This window comes from Panicum virgatum, chromosome 4N (genome assembly GCF_016808335.1).
Source record: "Panicum virgatum strain AP13 chromosome 4N, P.virgatum_v5, whole genome shotgun sequence".
NCBI classification, from domain to species: domain Eukaryota; kingdom Viridiplantae; phylum Streptophyta; class Magnoliopsida; order Poales; family Poaceae; genus Panicum; species Panicum virgatum.
The window spans coordinates 41,207,440-41,224,271 of NC_053148.1; the positions used below are offsets into that span (position 1 = coordinate 41,207,440).

Here is a 16,832-nt window from a genome sequence, read left to right on the forward strand (position 1 = left end):
GTGAATCGCGGCGACGCAAGAAAGATGCGATGGCAAGTTGCTCCGCGCGTGCATATATGCGCTTGGATGTGGCGGAACCGACCAATTTATCCCGGTTTAAGAACGTCCAATCACTCTTTTACAAAGATAATTCAGCCAACGCTCTTGAAACGGAACAAATCCGATAGTCCGTCGGGTTTCATCCGATTCAATCACCAACAACCATGTCTCAGAGATATGTACATGATCATTTTACTTGGGAACATCAGATATTACACACAGACATTAAATGTATATTAGAAAATAAAATGAGATTTATTACACAATAAGTACAAATCTTAGTGCAAACTAGTTCTACAGAGTTTCAAACATGTTGGTCCCACAATCGTAGGGTTGGTTAACATGCATGTCTTATTTCATAAGAGTTTATAAAACATCTGGAGGTACGTGGACTCAACATACACTTCCGGTGGTCTTGGTGCTTCCCTCCTGTGTGGCTCCTCCTGTGGGAATCAGATCGTCTGACTTTTGGGGCAGGGACGTCACTGTGCAGTCATCTGATATCTGCCGTCAACCTCAGATCCTACGGTGCCTCCCGTGCTGGATCGCTCACGCAGCTCTCCTGCCGGGTGCCTATTTCTCGCGGCTCCCGTTCCTTGCGGCTGGCTCGTTCTGCTGCTGGCTCCCAGCCTCCCACGATGGAACACAGGGCACATTCGCGACGCTGGGCCTCGGGCCCTCGGCCCAACATGAGGACCCGCACTCCTCATTTTTTTACTGCGAACACAGTGCCTTTTGGCCGCACACTCACGTTTTGGCGCGAGGAAGAACCGGCGGCGGCGGCTGTCAACCAAGTTACATCGGCTTACAGGTCCCATTCAACCGGCATCCAAATCAGTACATTCAATACTTGATTAAAGTTAAACATGTCATAGATCCTTATTTCTTTCTTTAGAAGTGAGGACAGAACCAGAACTCCTCTTCTGCTCTGTACTCAACGACCACCATGCTCATCAGCCATTGTATGGTTGCATTAAGTGAACCTTCGAGTAATATCTAGACCTTTTGTTACTTTTAGTGTAGATTTCTTTTAGACATTGATTTGATCTAATCTAGTTAAGAAGGTGGCAAAGATGTCCTTAAGTCAAGGAGGTTGAACATGAGTGAAATAGGTTTCAAGAAACTCCTAGACTTAAGCATTCACATGCAATAGCATAAAATAATAATAATAATAATAATAGTTAGGAAATTAGTAGGTGCAGATGCTCCGGTGCTTGCCTTGCTCGGATTTGGAAGGTGAAGCTTCAACTTGAAGTTCTTGCACGAGCTTTATCCCGATTAACTTCCTTTCTCCTCTTCTGAAGCTTCGGGCAACGACTTGACGAACTCGGCTCGGACGGCTTCGATCGAATTCTGATCGTGATGATATGCAGTGTCAGTGCATGAATGCAAAGCATTTAGAAGAATTGAATTACAACTTTACACCCCTATAAAGTTGTAATCCAACACCTAACACACACTTAAAAACTCTTACCACAATTTAATTTTAATTTAATTAACTCTAACAAGTCTTTAAATTTTAATTAAGATTACTTGATTTATTTTACTTAAGAAAACAAACCTAAATTTCCTATTTATTATTCCTCATTATTCCTATTAATTATTAAATAATTATCCAAAATTTTATTTTAAAAATAAATAAGGATTTAGTTATTTATTTAAATCTCTTAAGAATAAAGGGACTAAATAAATAAATAAAAACCTTATTTAAAACCTATGATTTTTACATTTTTATTAAATAGAGAATAATTTAAGAAATCGAACAAAATTATTTCATAATTTTTGGATAAGACTACAATTTTTAGCATTAAAAACAAAATCAAATCAAGTTCTTGCAAAAACCCCCCCTTCCTTCTGTTTTCCCCCCCTTGCAATCAGGTCGTCCCCTGCTTCTGGCCTGTGCACGCGCGGCACACAGGCAGGGCGCGGCCGGCCCTAGGCGCCCGACACGCTCCCCTATCCCCTGCGCTCCTGAGGCCCCCAACATCCCCCCCTCCTTCCAGCGCCCCCGGCGATGAACGCCTCCGGCGGCGGCGGCCCGCCCTGGCCATCGCCGGCCGGCCTGGACGGCGCTCCCCCGCGCCGGGAGAGGGCTCAAGGATCTCCGCCTCGAATCCAAGAAGCTACCCCAGCCAACTATTGGGCCCTGGAGGCGCCGGAGCATGGGGCTCCGCGGCGACCCCCGGCGGCCGCGCCCGCCCACGGCGGCGCGCGCGCGTTCCGGCGAGAATACGCCAGGAACCGGCCAACACACGATTTCTAGACCTTCTATGACCTCTACAACACCCCTTAGACAACTCAAGGACGACCCAAAACCTCGGAAACCTAGGGCTCACCGGCGACCTAGCTCCTCTGCTTGACGGCGAACAGAACGGGGATGGCGGCGGCGCTGCAGCGGCTATGGTCGACGGCAAGGGCTAGGAACTGTCAAAATCGATCAAGGGGAAGCTGATGATGCTGCGTATGTGAGGAATCGAACTAGGAGCGAGCGAGGACGACGGATTTTGGCAAGAACAGCGAGGGGCGCTAGAGGAGATGCTGCAGTTCTTATTCAAATTCTTACCGCCTCCGAATCCTCAACCTCATGCCTGTTTGTTTGCTGCTGGCATTGCCCGCACGACGCGTGGAGCCTTTGAATTTTGCCGCCGAAGCGAAGGCGATGCACCGACGACAGGATAAGGATGATCAATCTCTGCATTTACTGAATCGAGCTGGGCACACCTCGGAATCTGATAATTGCAGTCCGCTTTTCTCTAAATTTCACTAATAAACTTTGAAATCGTCCAATATAAAACTTGTAGAGTGGACATTCCTTAACATTTTTCTCAATATGCACTTTCCTTGGTTCAGCCTCTAGCATGGTCAAAAAGTGCTCTGAAGTTGGCTGTTTGCACTGAATTGAAACTGAGTATTTCTGAACCTAAACATTACAACTATTTTGTCTCCAAATTCCATTAAGAAACTTTGAAATCCTCCAAAACAAAAGTTGTAGCCCTAACATTAGGTTACATTTTTCCTTTCAGGCACTTCCTCTAATATTGCCTCTATGATAGTCAAAAATCGCTCTGAATATGGCTGTTTCAAACAAGTTTCAGAATTTTCAGCAAAGTCATTTCATTTGGCAGTTTTTGCATTCAAATTTAAATAGCTTCTCACCATTTTTCATGTGTACAAATGGTACCACTATGAAGAATGGATATCCTAGTTTCCATTTTGGTACTTTTCATCCAAAGATACCACATGAGATGTCACTTTATTTGGCTCCAAATTTGACCATTTTCACTGTAATTCCAGACTTGGAAAACATTCTTAGTGTTGGATTGTTTCAACATTTCTTTCCAACTTTGAGCCCTTCAAATAAATTATTATCATCCTCAAATCACTTGAAACTTGGTCATATTGCAAAGTATACACATTGTACTATATTCTCATACTGACTAAGGATTGACTTGCTTATCAAGTTTTCAAAATATCAGCTATTGAACATGGCTAAGTAGCCATTATTATCAGATCATGAAACTCCTCAAATTCAACCTCTTTTTGATAAAATTCAAATTCCACCCTTCAAGTTGTGAGTGTCCTCCATTCAAATCTGCTGTTTGATACTCTTCAGAGAATTTACATTCAAACTTTTCAAATATGGTCGAAGTTTGACCAAATTTAACTCAGTTTGACTTTTCTTTACTCTATTTTCTTTCTTTTCCTTTTCACATATCCTTTTCTCCTTTTTAACCCTAGTTTCTTAGGGTTAATCCATGCTCATAATAAGGCAGGTTGTCACAGCAGAAGGGGAGGATTTTGCCAAGTTACCAAAAATGCAAGTTGATTGCCAAATTGTTGGAGACTATTTTTTTGTTCATTTGCCAAAAAATGAAGATGCCAACCTGATTTAGAGAACTCTTGGAGATGCTCAATTGGTATATTGCCCATCTTCGTGCATAAAAATACGCACTCCTCCGTGACTCCCGATCGGCCCCCACGGGCGAATTTTGTTCTGTGCCGCCCTCTTTCGCGCGCGTCGTCGCTTTGTTCGCGACTGCACCCTGCCGCATCATGTGCCGCTGTTGGTGGCATGCGCCTGGCCGCCCTCTCTGCACCGGATCTGCAGCCATGCTGAGCCTTGATCCCGCCGCCATGCGCTAGACCTTCCTTTCACTAATCACGCGGTTAAAGTACTCATTAGATTCTTCAGAGTTTCTAGCACAGTGGTTCTGAAGTTGTTTTTGTAAACTGGTTTTGTTTGACACTGTAATTAGTTTTCTAGTACTCCCTAGCACAGTGGCTGTGTTTAGATCCGTAAAATAATGGTAAAAATGGTCACATCGGGCACTGTAGCAATTTTCGTTTGTTTGTGGTAATTGTTCTCCTATCATGATCTAACTAGGCTCAAAAGATTCGTCTCGTCGTGTACATCAAAATTATACAATTAGTTTTTTATTTACTTATATTTAATGCTCCGTGTATGAGTTAAAAGATTTGATGTGATAGGTGAATAGTGAAGTTTGGAAAGAAAAAATTATGCAGCCATGTTTTATGGCCTGACGCCCTGCACCTAGGGCCCTGCACCGGGCTGGCACCCTGCGCCCTGCACCTAGGGCCTAGCACCCTGCGCCATGCCATGCATCTCATGCGCCTAGCGTCCTGCCATTGTCATTGCCTGCAGGCGGCGGCAGAAGAGAAACCGCGCGGCGGCGGCGATAGAATTTTTCTCGTGTGAACTTTTTAGCGTAAAAATAGGGAATTATTGGAGATGAATTTTCTTTTTGTTTTCTCATGACTATTTAAAGAGTTGCCAAACAATAAGAATAAGTTTGGGGAAAAATATAAAAAACTCTCGGAGATGCTTACCCTACAATCCATATACACAGTACGTTTTCTTTTGGCAATTCAGCAAGTGCAAATTTTGAAGCCAGTAGTACATACTGTCAAGCAACGAGGTTCAAGTAGATGGTGTAGGACTCGTCCCTCAAGGTGAACAGTGGTTCCAGGAGGAAGCTCCTCCTCTCCCCCCTAGCGGCGAAGCTCACCGGGTGGTACCGCCGCAGTGGCTGGGCCTGCGCGAAGCTCGCCGCTCGCCGGAACCCCGCGCCGCCGTCGCCGCCGCGCTTCCAGACGCCGCCACAGCCGACCTGGACCTTCTTGCCGCCGGCGACCAAGTAGCACCCCGGCCTGGCCCCGAGCTCGAGCGACACCGAGCCGGGCGCGCCGTCGAGCCCCGGCACGACGTTGAACGGAGCGCCTGAGCTCCTCTTCACGGACACCGTGAGCTTGTCCGTGACCGTGACCACCATCCCCGGCATGTCCAACGGCTCGAGCATCACGGAGGCCGTCGAGTGCGTTGTGTTGGCGCCGTCCTGGGGGATGAGCCTGAACGTCGCGTGGACGGCGGCGTCGGTGCCGCCGCTGTCTTTGGGCCGCTCCTGCATCGTCAGGGAGCCGTTCACGGTGGAGAGCACGAAAGCCTTGCCGCCGGACTCTTGCACGAGGGTCACCAGCTGGGAGTCGGACTCCGGAGAGACGGGGGTGATCCAGTCGGAGGGTGCGGCGGTGGCGCCGCCGGTCTTGGCGTCCCAGTCTCCGGTGGCGAGGCCGGCGAGGAGGAACGGCCCGAACAGGACCGCCTGTATAGAACTATAGATGCGTACTCCGGACGGTCAAAAATTTAACAGTAAGTCTTTTAGGGAAATTATTATGCCTATTAAAAATTTCAAATTCAATGTTGCCATAAAATGGGTGCAGGCAATTTTCAAATATTATCATATACTCCCTCCATGTTAGTAAAGGAAGACGTTCTGAGTTTGTCTTACATCAAATATTTGAAACTTTAACTATAAATAGATTCTTTTAAGTTGAGTTTGAAAATTCGAAAGCAATGTAAGTATCTTGAAATATAGTTTCGTAAAAATATATATTGATAATATTTTATTAATTTTTTATAGCAAAAAAGATAGTGATCAAATTATTTTTTGGAGACTGTGTCAATATCCTAAACGACTTCTTTTACCAACCGGGGGAGTACCAATGTATCGACAAAATCATTGTGCTTCTTGTTGAAATTTCATTGTCAATATAACTTTTTTTATAAATGAATTGTAAATTGAGCTTGAAATTCACCTTTTATTGCTTCAGTCCGTAGGTGGATAGGTAATTGGAGTGACAAGCGATCACCACTATCCCACTGCTTGCTGATTGTAAGGAATGTCCCTGGGACAAATATTAGATTGTATCAGAAACAATTCCCTGTAATTCATCAAAGATAGTCGATGGTATTTTGAAAATTTCATTTATTTTATTTCCATGCTAATTATTAATGAGCATACCTGGAGATATTAATTCGAGATCTTTGTCATTCAAAGTTGCCTTTGCACCACTCGAAGATGTCCATGTTGGTATTCTTACGTTCAATGTCGCAAACTGACTGACTGTCTGCATGACAGAAATCAAACTGACGCGATGCTAAATTGATGTGGTATAAAGAATCATCCTTGAATATTTTTTTTCCTGTAAATTTGACGATCTCTTGTAGGTTTACCTTTGCAGATATGGAGAGTGAGACCTTAAGATACTGATCTGATGAGCTGAGAGGCTCCAGTTTCAGGGTGACAGCAAGGCCTGCAGTTCTCCAGTTGAACGTGCTTGGTATGAACTGAATAATGTAGAGTGCTGGTCTTTCACCTTTCTCCTCAAAGTAGATGGAATCCCCTAGTTTGAAGAAGGATTCTATCCCTGCAAACACAGTTTTTTACATGATTCAGAATCTGCACCTCCATGATCCCATCAGCAGGCTCAGAACAAACAAAAAAGAACTGTTTCACTTACCAGTGCCATAGCAACACCAGAATGAATCATACGGAGTTCCCCATTTATGGTAGCTCCTTGCCTTTGAGCTCCCAGGGCTCTGGGGCAGCATGTAGATCATCACACCAGGATCCCTGCCTCTCTGGATGCTCAGGACGCCGGGGATCAGTGCTCGCTCGTAGTAATCTGCATACGCGATCTCCTTCGTCCATCTGAATAGATGGCGTGACACCTGTAGTAGAATTGTCAAAAAAAAAAAGGAGTGAAAATGAAGTAGAAGTTTGGTGAGCATGAACAGGGGAACAACCTTGAGCATGTTGTAAGTTGTGCAGGACTCCTGGGTCTCTGTAGTCAGATTTTCAGCTAAACGCTTTGGATCGGACCTGACAAAAACCTTATCAGAATTTCATACATGGCATGACTTGAAAAAAATGAAACCGTGAACTTCAGGCTTCTGCAATGCATTACCAGAATTCGTTGACAGATGTGCCACCAGTCGCATATGCATGAGAAGAATTGACAGTATCCAAAAAGAATGCTGCAATTTCCTGTTTCATGAGTTAGGCTTATGGTCAGCTTAACCTAGAAGTTTCATCAGATGAAGAGGGTAACTATTGGGTGGAATGAGGAAAAAAACACCCTTTTCAGATTGGAATTAGCATGTCTAAGGAAAATCTTTTCCCCAATTGATTGGGTTTTGGGGGGAAATTACAACTACTAGGTTGATTTTTTCCTACTTAAATTTATGTGCGGTACATGAATTACCTTGTAAAGCAGATCACCTGTAACTTCATATCGCATTTGCCCACCCACGACGACCGGAATATGCGTCTTGGCATGGAAACCTGAAAGACTTTCAGCCTGAAGAGCAAAACGATGGAGGCAAAAAAAAAAAGTCATGTAAAATGTTCAGAAATGTGTTTCCATGCCAAAATTATTCAAGACAGAACAAGTTATCGCTCTTAGTTGATGTAGGCATATATAGATGTGTCTAGTAACTACAGAAGATTCATGCAAAATTGTACTGAAAATACAGTAAGAAAAGACAAAGGGCCAGGAAGGAATTGAGCTCTTCAGAGTTCAGACTTCAGACCTGAACTACAAGCAACCCCAGGAAGCATGGCTTGTCAAATAGATGGGCGAGCACCAGATGTCGCTGATCATTCTGCCGAAATTATTCAGGAGGGATGTCAGGTGTCTTAGCAATTCCGATCACTCAGAACGTGCTTCTGAATCTCCGACGAAAGTTTTCCAAGAGATGAAAAGGAGGATGTCACTGACACAGTACCGTGATGGTGTAGAGCTGGTAGAGCACGTCGTTCATCCCGCCGGTCTCCTCGTTGAGCGACATCCAGTGGCGCTCGATGCTGTACCTCCGGATGACGTTACTGACGCGGCCGGCGAAGTAGTCGGCCATGGCGACCGCCAGCGCCAGCGCCTTGCCGTTGCCGGCCACGACGTGCTGGTCGAGGAGGCCCTGCATGATCTTGTGGATGGTGTAGTAGGGCGCCCAGACGTAGTCGAGGGCCTCGAATTTGTCGAAGAAGGAGGAGGGGAAGGCGGAGAGGTAGCCCGTGCCGGTGGCGCGCTGGCACTCGTGCAGAGCGTCCACCACCGCCGCCATCTTGCCGGCGAGCGTGCCGTCGTGCGTGCTCGCCCACATCTTGGCCGCCGCGCTCAGGTAGTGCCCTGCGAATTATTTGAAGTTTGTGGACTCACTGGAGTTGTACGACCGCGACCGTCATGCTGCCGTCTCGAACGTGCCAAGCATGTGGACTCACTGGAGTTGTACGTACCGACGAAGTGGCCCCGGAGGTCCAAGGCCTCCCAGCCGACGTAGGGCTCTCCCGGCGCCGGCAGCCCCGCCTGGGAGCGGAAGCGCCAGACGAGGCGGTCGACGTCCAGCAGCAGCAGGTACTCGAGGTTGGTCCGCTGCGCGCGCCCGTACGTGGCGTCGCCGTCGGGGTCGAGGCGCACGTCGCGTCGTGCAGGGACACCTCCTCCAGGAACGGCCCGGCGGCGGCGGGGCCGCCCCGCCGGCCCTTGAGCGAGCGGTAGAGCATCGCCCAGTCGAACTCCTCCCGATGCTCTCCCGCTGCGGCAGGCGACGGCATGAGGTCCATCCACGCGGCCTCATCGGTGGGGTTGCGGTGGTGCTCGTGGGACAGCGGCTCGTCGCGCCACCACCGCCACTCCGCCGACGCCAGCAGCCGCGCCTGCGCCGTGTGCGACAACGTCACCTGGTTGGTGCACTCCTTCGCCGTCACCACCTATGTATCACCGATACGCGATACGGGTACGACGATACGGCGATATATGAGTTTAAAAAACGATATAGTGGTAGTATAGAGAGAGTATCAGAGTATCGAAGTATCGGATACGGGTACGGCTGGGTTAGTGAAGTATCGGTGATTCATAGGTCACCACCGCCGACGCCGCCACAAGCACCACTACGGGAAACCGCTAATTTGCCGTGTGTCTCACGTTTGCCGTGAGCAAGAAAATGGGCACACGGCAAAGATATCATTTTGCCGTGTGCCCAAGAAGTAACACACGGCAAACAAAGGGCACACGGCAAATTAGCATGTTTGCCGTGTGCTTGGCAACACTACACCACAACACCACATTAACGACGGGAGTCAGTTGTTAAAAGTGTAATAATACCAATGGATAGTCCGTAGGTAAAACTTATCGATGAACGACCCGTCGGTAATTCCTGTTTTAACGACAAAGCGTTCATCGGCAAAGGTGTATCTATTTATCCATGAATGGTCTGTCGTTAATTCTCTATACTACATCGGGCAGTCAGTCGGCAAAAAGCAATACTATATGTTTTAGCGCCACTAATTTTCCAATTTATTTAGATTCCACGCGCATGCAACAAATTTTGGAGCACGGGGCTCGTGCGGCAGCCCGCGGGAACAGATTTATTTTGGGGCTCGAGCGGCGCGCAACCAAAACCCTATCTCCTCACTCTGGCCAACAGAGCGCCGCCCCCACCACAAGTAGCGCTGCCGCCGCCCTGAACCCTCGCGTTCGCTCCCTTCCCCATCCGCTCGCCGCGCTGTCCCTCTTCCGCTCGCGTGCGCCGCCCCCATCGACCCTCGCGGCCCCTTCCGCTCGCGTGCGCAACCCCTCCGTCCGCTCGCACGCGCGCCGCGCCTTCCCCCCGTCCGCTCGTGTGCGCCGACCCATCCACCTTCGCGGCCCCTTCCGCTCGCCCCCCCCCTCCGCTCATGCGCGCTCCCCGGTCCGCCCTCGCGTGCGCGACCAGAGGGCCCCAGTCCACTCCTTTCCGCGCGCCGCCTCCGTCCTACCCCAGCTGAGCCAGGACGTCGTGAAGGAGGCAAGGAGCAGCTTGTTGGCTTCATACTCTACATGCAGCAACAGATCCTCTCGTAATCCCTGGTATATCCCTCTATTCTCTTGTTCAGTGCTAGGATTTGGTAGGATCTATGGGATTTCTCTTGTAAATTCATTGCTCTGGGTCTAATCGAGCGATTGTAGCAGTTTAGATTGTTTTTCATTGCATATATGGTCGAGCAGGGCTTTGAAATTGGTCGATCTGGATTCGACAGAACCTACCCATATGGCTGCGTAGAGCAACCTTGGTGCCTATGATGTAATTTTGGTTTTGAATTAGCTTGCTTTTGGGATGGATATGTCCACTCACTAATGTTTATTCTATGGAGCAATTTTTTGGTGCGTGGAATGACAACTTAGTAAGGGTTTGGATTGACTGGCTGTAGTGGATTGGATCATTACATGGGTTTGAACTACCTTAGGAAAAATCTCAGATAATTATCTATGATTTATTTGACGATTCATTTGGTGGTTACATAAATGCAGTTTTGTGTGCTCATTTAGCCCGTCACTTCTATACAGTTTTGTGATAAGACTTGATTTCAGATGTACCATTAGTTACTGCATCCTTAAGCTCAATGTTTGTTGATATTGTCGTATCCTTGCTGCTGAGGTCTTTTATTTTGAATCTGCTTATGCATCTATATGTTGCTTCCTAATTTCAGTATTTGAACCTATATCCTCCCAAGTCCCAACGGTGCTATCTGGAGGTGCCTGCATTGCTTGCCTTCTAAAGTCCCACTAAGGTAATAAAGCTATGTCATTCTTTTTTATATAAAATGCTACTTAATTTGGTTGCAAGATATGATAATGCATGTACTACATATTTCCATCTTTCTTTCTCATGGTTAAATTTTTTTAGACTTATATTGAATTGCCTCTACAACATTGTCAGCAGCTCGCACATCGTTTTGGAGCATCTACAACACTCATAGCAGCCAACCTTTGTAGCTGAGAAGTTATTAAGAGAAGGAGCTTGTGTGTAACGGTAAGTTTTATTTCTCTCATGCCTATTACTGATTGTTGCATTGTCTTTCATGCTTACTGTTTGTCTGTGCTATCTGTTGTGCAATAGTTTAGTGTTAAAAGATATAATTTAGAAGCAGCTTGATCTCCATAAAGACAGATGGATAAAACCTGGATCAGCAATGAGGCTAGGTACATCACAACTATTTCAAAGATGCGAAAGTGTTGTCAAGTTAATATGTGACTTAACTTAATAAATTGCATGTAGGCACACAAGGGCATATTTGCAAGGGGTGACCGGTTTTTTAGCTTATGCATTTACAAATTCAGCCGTAGGAGGCAAAATATTATGCCCTTGCAGAAAGTGTATTAACTCATTTTGGAGAGATGCAAGTGATGTACGTGAGCACTTGATATGTGATGGGTTTGTAAAAGGGTACACAATATGGAATTTACATGGAGAAGCAAACACCTCTAATGTGAATCATGGGAATAGTGACAATGAGTCTAGTGAAGAAGATGAAATATCTGAATTGCTTAGAGACCTAGCTTGTGGTTTAGATGATAGAGGGGATTTTGAAGACAACACATCTATTCAGCAACCTAGTGATGATCTACGAAAGATTCATAAGTTGGTAGAAGCAAATAGTCAAGAGCTGTACCCTTAATGCAAGAATTGTACAAAGCTTCGTTTCCTCATTAGATTGCTTCATATCAAACTTCTTGGAGGATGGACCAATAAAAGTTTTGACCTATTACTTGATCTACTCAATGACGCATTACCTGGGGCTTCATCTCTACCTAGAAACTACTATGAGGCTAAGAAATTGATTAAATCCATAGGACTTGGGTACATTAGTATTCATGCTTGTCCAAATGATTGCATCCTGAATTGGAAGGACCATGTAGATTCAGATTCATGTCCAAAATGTAAGGTTTCAAGGTGGAAATCAGTTAGGAAGAGTCTAGATGGGAAACATGTATATAAGGTTCCTAGCAAGGTTCTCCGCTACTTTCCAATAAAGAAAAGGTTCCAAAGATTGTTCCTGACTTCCAAAACAGCAAAGCTAACAAGATGGCATGATGAGGAGCGAACAAAGGATGATGTACTTAGGCATCCAGCTGATTCTCCTCTGTGGAAAGACTTTGATGATAAACATCAACTATTTGCTTCAGACAGCCGCAATATCCGTTTAGCATTTGCCACCGATGGTTTTAATCCATATAGGGGCATGAATGTTAGCTACAGCATTTGGCCTGGTATCTGTATTCCATACAATTTTCCACCTTCAATGTGCATGAAGCAATCAAACTTCATCCTCTCTTTGTTGATTCCTAGTCGGCACGCTCCTGGTAGTGATATGGATGTTTATTTTCAGCCCCTTGTCTATGATTTGCTAGATATGTTTGAAAATGGAGTCAGAACTTATGATTCTTCCAAGAGGGAGTTCTTCCAGCTGCGTGCTGCAATATTGTGGACAATCACTGATTTTCCAGGTCTAGGCTATGCATCAGGTTGTGTGACATCTGGTGAAGCAGCATGTCCTGATTGCCACTCCCATACATGTTCATTTCGACTTAGTAATGGTACCAAGACTTGCTATATGGGTCATCGTAGGTTCTTGCATGAAAATCATCCATTTAGGTTTGATGTTGATAAATTTGGTTCAACTAAACTTAGGCCAGCACCTACTCCACTTTCCGGTGAGGAAATTTTAGAGTGTACAAAAGATATTGTTACAGTTTTTGGGAAGGATCCATTTGGAAAGAAACCAGCAAGCAAGAGACGCAAGGAGGGGGAGCCATTAGTAATTTTTAAAAGAAGAAAGGCAGGGGTATCAGTAGATTGGATGATATATTTTCCAAAACACCTGACATGCCTAAAATCAAAATAATGCTCAATGAATATGGACAGCCGGTTGGGGAAAATTCTAGGAGGCTTGCTGGTGCCATTGGGATTCAGGCGAGAAGGACACTACCACTTGGGTGTGATGACCGGAGGCTTGTTGATGCAAAAAAGAAGTTGGAAGTATGGGAAAATATAAATGTAGCAGCAATATATGGCTCTGAATTTTTCCCATATTGTACTAAATTATTAGCTGCCATAGTAGCATCTTATTGCACTCCTTTCTTTCATGATGATATGCTGATTTTTTTCATCACAAATTAGGAAGTCTATGATATTGGTGATGCTGCTTTCAAGTGGTTTATGACTACATGTGGATTAAAATGGAAGGGGTTTAAGGCAGAATTAAAAGAGAAGTTTTTTGATGAGACATTAACAGATAAGGAGCTGATGGCAAGAAATGGTGCAATAGTAAATCCTAATGATTGGAAGTTTCTTATTAACTTTTGGAGGTCTGATGAATCTAAAGTAAGTAACATGTGAATAATCATTGTCTCATAACTTGCAAATAGATCTTGTATTCTTCAAAATGTATGTAAATTTTTACAATTCCTATCATAGGATCGCACAGAACGGGCAAAAGCATGCCGTGCAAAGTTCTCCTTCATACATCTGGCAGCGTTAGCCATGCTTCTACTAGGCATAAACTGGTAATGTAACATAGCACTCACATTAATTATTCATTATAGTATTTTTGGGCATTGTGATTGCTGCTAAGTAGTAAAATCATTCTAGGGTGAGGAACTTGGGCGTCCGGCTAGAAGAGATGAAGTCTTTGTCAAAACACATACAAGAAAAAATGGGGTTCCTTCAAGGCAGGCAGCACCAAAAATTGTAAGTTCTGTACATGAAAAAAGTCAGCCTCCAATATGACATTGCTTCATCCACAAATGAGATATTGCTTTCGTGTGTATAGGATGAAATTAAAGAAATTCTTGAAGTCTATCTAGAGGTGGTTGACAGAACAATTCAGCAAGGCGATGCATACGCTATTGTTTGCGGACTAAAGGAGCCAAAAGGACGTGTTCGTGTATTGGGCGTAGGACCAACTCCCCAAGATATTGGTACATCGGAGTTGAAGTCGTACATGCCAACAAGGATTCAAATAGAAGTTCTTGCTCGTGAAAAAGCTGAAAGTGAGAAAGCAGCTCTACAACAACGTGTTAAGGAATTAGAGGAGCAAATGCTTGAGGAAAGGCTGGCACAAGAAAGGCAAAATCATGAATCCAACTCACAACATGGTTCTAATTCACGACACCAAGTGGTAAGGGTGTTCAATTTCAGCAAGCAATCTGAATTCAGCATGTGTTTGCAGCCATTTCTATAAGTAGACTATTGTGTTGTAACATATTCCTCCATCTTGTTAAACTATCTCATTGTAGAGTCCGAGGCCTGAAGAAGCTGCAGATGAGTCACATCAAAATAATTCTAGAGCTGAAGGAGGTAATTGCACAGACAATGAAGATTATGACCTTTCTGATGGGGAGAACTTGCTTAACCAAAGGCATGCAACAGCTCCATTAGTGCCTGCCATGAACAATGCATCCCAACCAAGTGTTCATGATGGCCATCGCTATGCACATGATTCCCTTGTAAGTTTCTTATCCTGCAGCAAAATTTCTACTTGTGATTTTCCAGCGGGTCATCCATCTTGTACTCATTTGAAATAATTGCATCATCCGGTACAGGTTGGAAAGACTGTCATACTATATGCTATGCTGAGATCACAAGCTGTAGCTAGGGGTGTTGTCATTTCAACTAATCCAAACACCATATTAGAAGGTCAGCCTCTTGGGAAGCAATTTTGTGAAGTTATTGTGAATTTGGTGCTGAAAAGAGATGCAATGCTGCCTCGCCCTTATGATGATATGGAAACTATGGCTGATGCAGACATGATGTCAATTGCATGGCCATACAAGAGGGTAATAATTAATTGGGCTTTATTTTTTCTTTGTTTCTTTGATTTGTGAGGAGTAACCAGCATTTCCTAACTGATTTTGCATGTGACAGCTAAAGGTTTGCGATGATAGGGCATCAAAACCTTCTCATGGTGCTGTAGGATTGCAGGTACATTTTTTAAATTTACAGTTTCATCAAACTATGAGCCTCAAGTTGGCTGCCCATATATCTTAAATGTTGATTATTTCTGTTAGTTGATAGAACATGTTGATTATTTCTGTTGGCTGCTGCAAGTAATTCATCTAAATTTTCATTGGCTGCTACTTAATATATTGATCTACTCTATTGTTGGATCTTGATTATTTCTTCATGTTCACTCATTAATTAGAATCGGGCTGATTATTATTCCGTATTGATCTTTATTTGTAGGAATCACAAGGTGCTGCTAATTAACTAGTATGCTATGCTGAATTAGTTGACATGGTGAAAGTAGCAAAATGACCAACATCAAGCCAGTAATTGTGCCATATCATTTGTTGGAGGCTGAGGTGATTTCAGTGGATCTTTTGGGGCTGTGATGACACCACTGAGGAATCACATTAACTTGTCTCGTGTGTGATTTTGATGGAAGGTTAAACCTCTTAATATGATGTCTTTTGTACAACAAATGCTAATGGCTATGTAGATGAACCATAGATATATGAACTGTTAGTTGTTTATCTTGACTCTTGGCTTGTATGGATGATGTCCTATATATATTCACCTATATAAATTATCTTGGCTTGTCTGTTGGCTTGCTAATGGCTTGTCTGGAATTATGTTGAGACCCGATGAATGAATACTCTCACTGTACCATTTAAATTGCAATTAAATGAGTTTTTTTAAAAAAATTGGAATTATCGCGTTGGACGGTCAGTCGGTAAAGAAACTTTTAACATCAAACCATCCGTCGGTATAACTAGCTATCCACAGTCCGTCGGTAAATGCTATTCTAACGGATGGTCCGTCGGTATAAGTAGAGTCTGTCGGTAAAAACTTTTACCGGCGGGACTAGCACCGACGGGAGTTGTCTGTCGGTAAAAGGTTTTACCGACGGACTGTCCGTCGGTATAACGGCTTATAACAACGGTCCATCTGTTGCTGTTGCGATGTTGTGGTGTAGTGCAAGAAAACACACGGCAAAATAATACACACGACAAATTCCAGGTTTTGCCGTGTGCTACGTGCACGACGCACGGCAAACACTTAGAAACGTAACGGCTACCAGGATCCCGTAACATTTGCCATGTGTCCCACGAGGCACTCGGCAAACCAAATGTGTTGCCGTGTGCATATTTACTTTGCCGATGTGTCCCACGAGGCACTCGGCAAACCAAATGTGTTGCCGTGTGCATATTTACTTTGCCGTGTGTCTCTGCCCAAGCACACGGCAAAGTAATTTTCAAAACTGTGATTTGGCAATCCAAAATTTTTCAGATATACACTTATTACATTTGGTACTTGATGTTAACATATAGTATTTTTTATTATCTCTGTGCTATATTTAGTCATTTATTTTCAGTAAACATATTTTTTGGAATTAAGTCCAATTTGAACTGCTAATGATTTCATTAATAGATTAAAATTCATGAAAAAATCATATTCATGTCGTTGAGTCCAATCTGAGGTCGTATCCCTGAAATGAGAGGCAATATTGAGTTTTGTTTTCTCGAACCATGACCAGTAACATGAGGGCGAATCATTTTAAATTTTTATAAATAACATATAAGGTCTAAAAATCATAAAATTGATCATGATACCATATTTTACTGTGCGGAGGCTATGATAAAAAATGGAGAAGGTTTCGCGAAAGTTTGACATA

The 16,832-nt window shown here is 44.3% G+C and overlaps 1 protein-coding gene and 1 pseudogene across 6 annotated transcripts; one reads left to right on the plus strand and one right to left on the minus strand.

The window, feature by feature from the left end:
• Positions 1 to 4,964: 4,964 nt before the first annotated feature.
• On the minus strand, positions 4,965 to 8,975 carry LOC120670839 (annotated as a pseudogene).
• A 1,107-nt stretch (positions 8,976 to 10,082) lies between these two features.
• LOC120671615 lies at positions 10,083 to 15,758 on the plus strand. 6 transcript variants are annotated; one of them, XM_039952000.1, is made up of 11 exons: positions 10,083 to 10,245; positions 10,866 to 10,946; positions 11,096 to 11,188; positions 13,337 to 13,540; positions 13,644 to 13,722; positions 13,808 to 13,906; positions 13,989 to 14,336; positions 14,455 to 14,664; positions 14,761 to 14,994; positions 15,083 to 15,139; positions 15,401 to 15,485. In XM_039952000.1, the coding sequence occupies exons 4-11, from the start codon at positions 13,494 to 13,496 to the stop codon at positions 15,422 to 15,424; spliced, it is 1,098 nt and encodes a 365-aa protein (XP_039807934.1). In that variant the 5' UTR covers positions 10,083 to 10,245; positions 10,866 to 10,946; positions 11,096 to 11,188; positions 13,337 to 13,493; the 3' UTR covers positions 15,425 to 15,485. The 6 variants fall into 6 exon arrangements, with proteins under 6 accessions (XP_039807934.1, XP_039807937.1, XP_039807936.1 ...); XM_039952003.1 differs by having other exon boundaries at positions 13,452 to 13,540; XM_039952002.1 differs by having other exon boundaries at positions 11,099 to 11,188; positions 13,452 to 13,540.
• Positions 15,759 to 16,832: the final 1,074 nt, after the last annotated feature.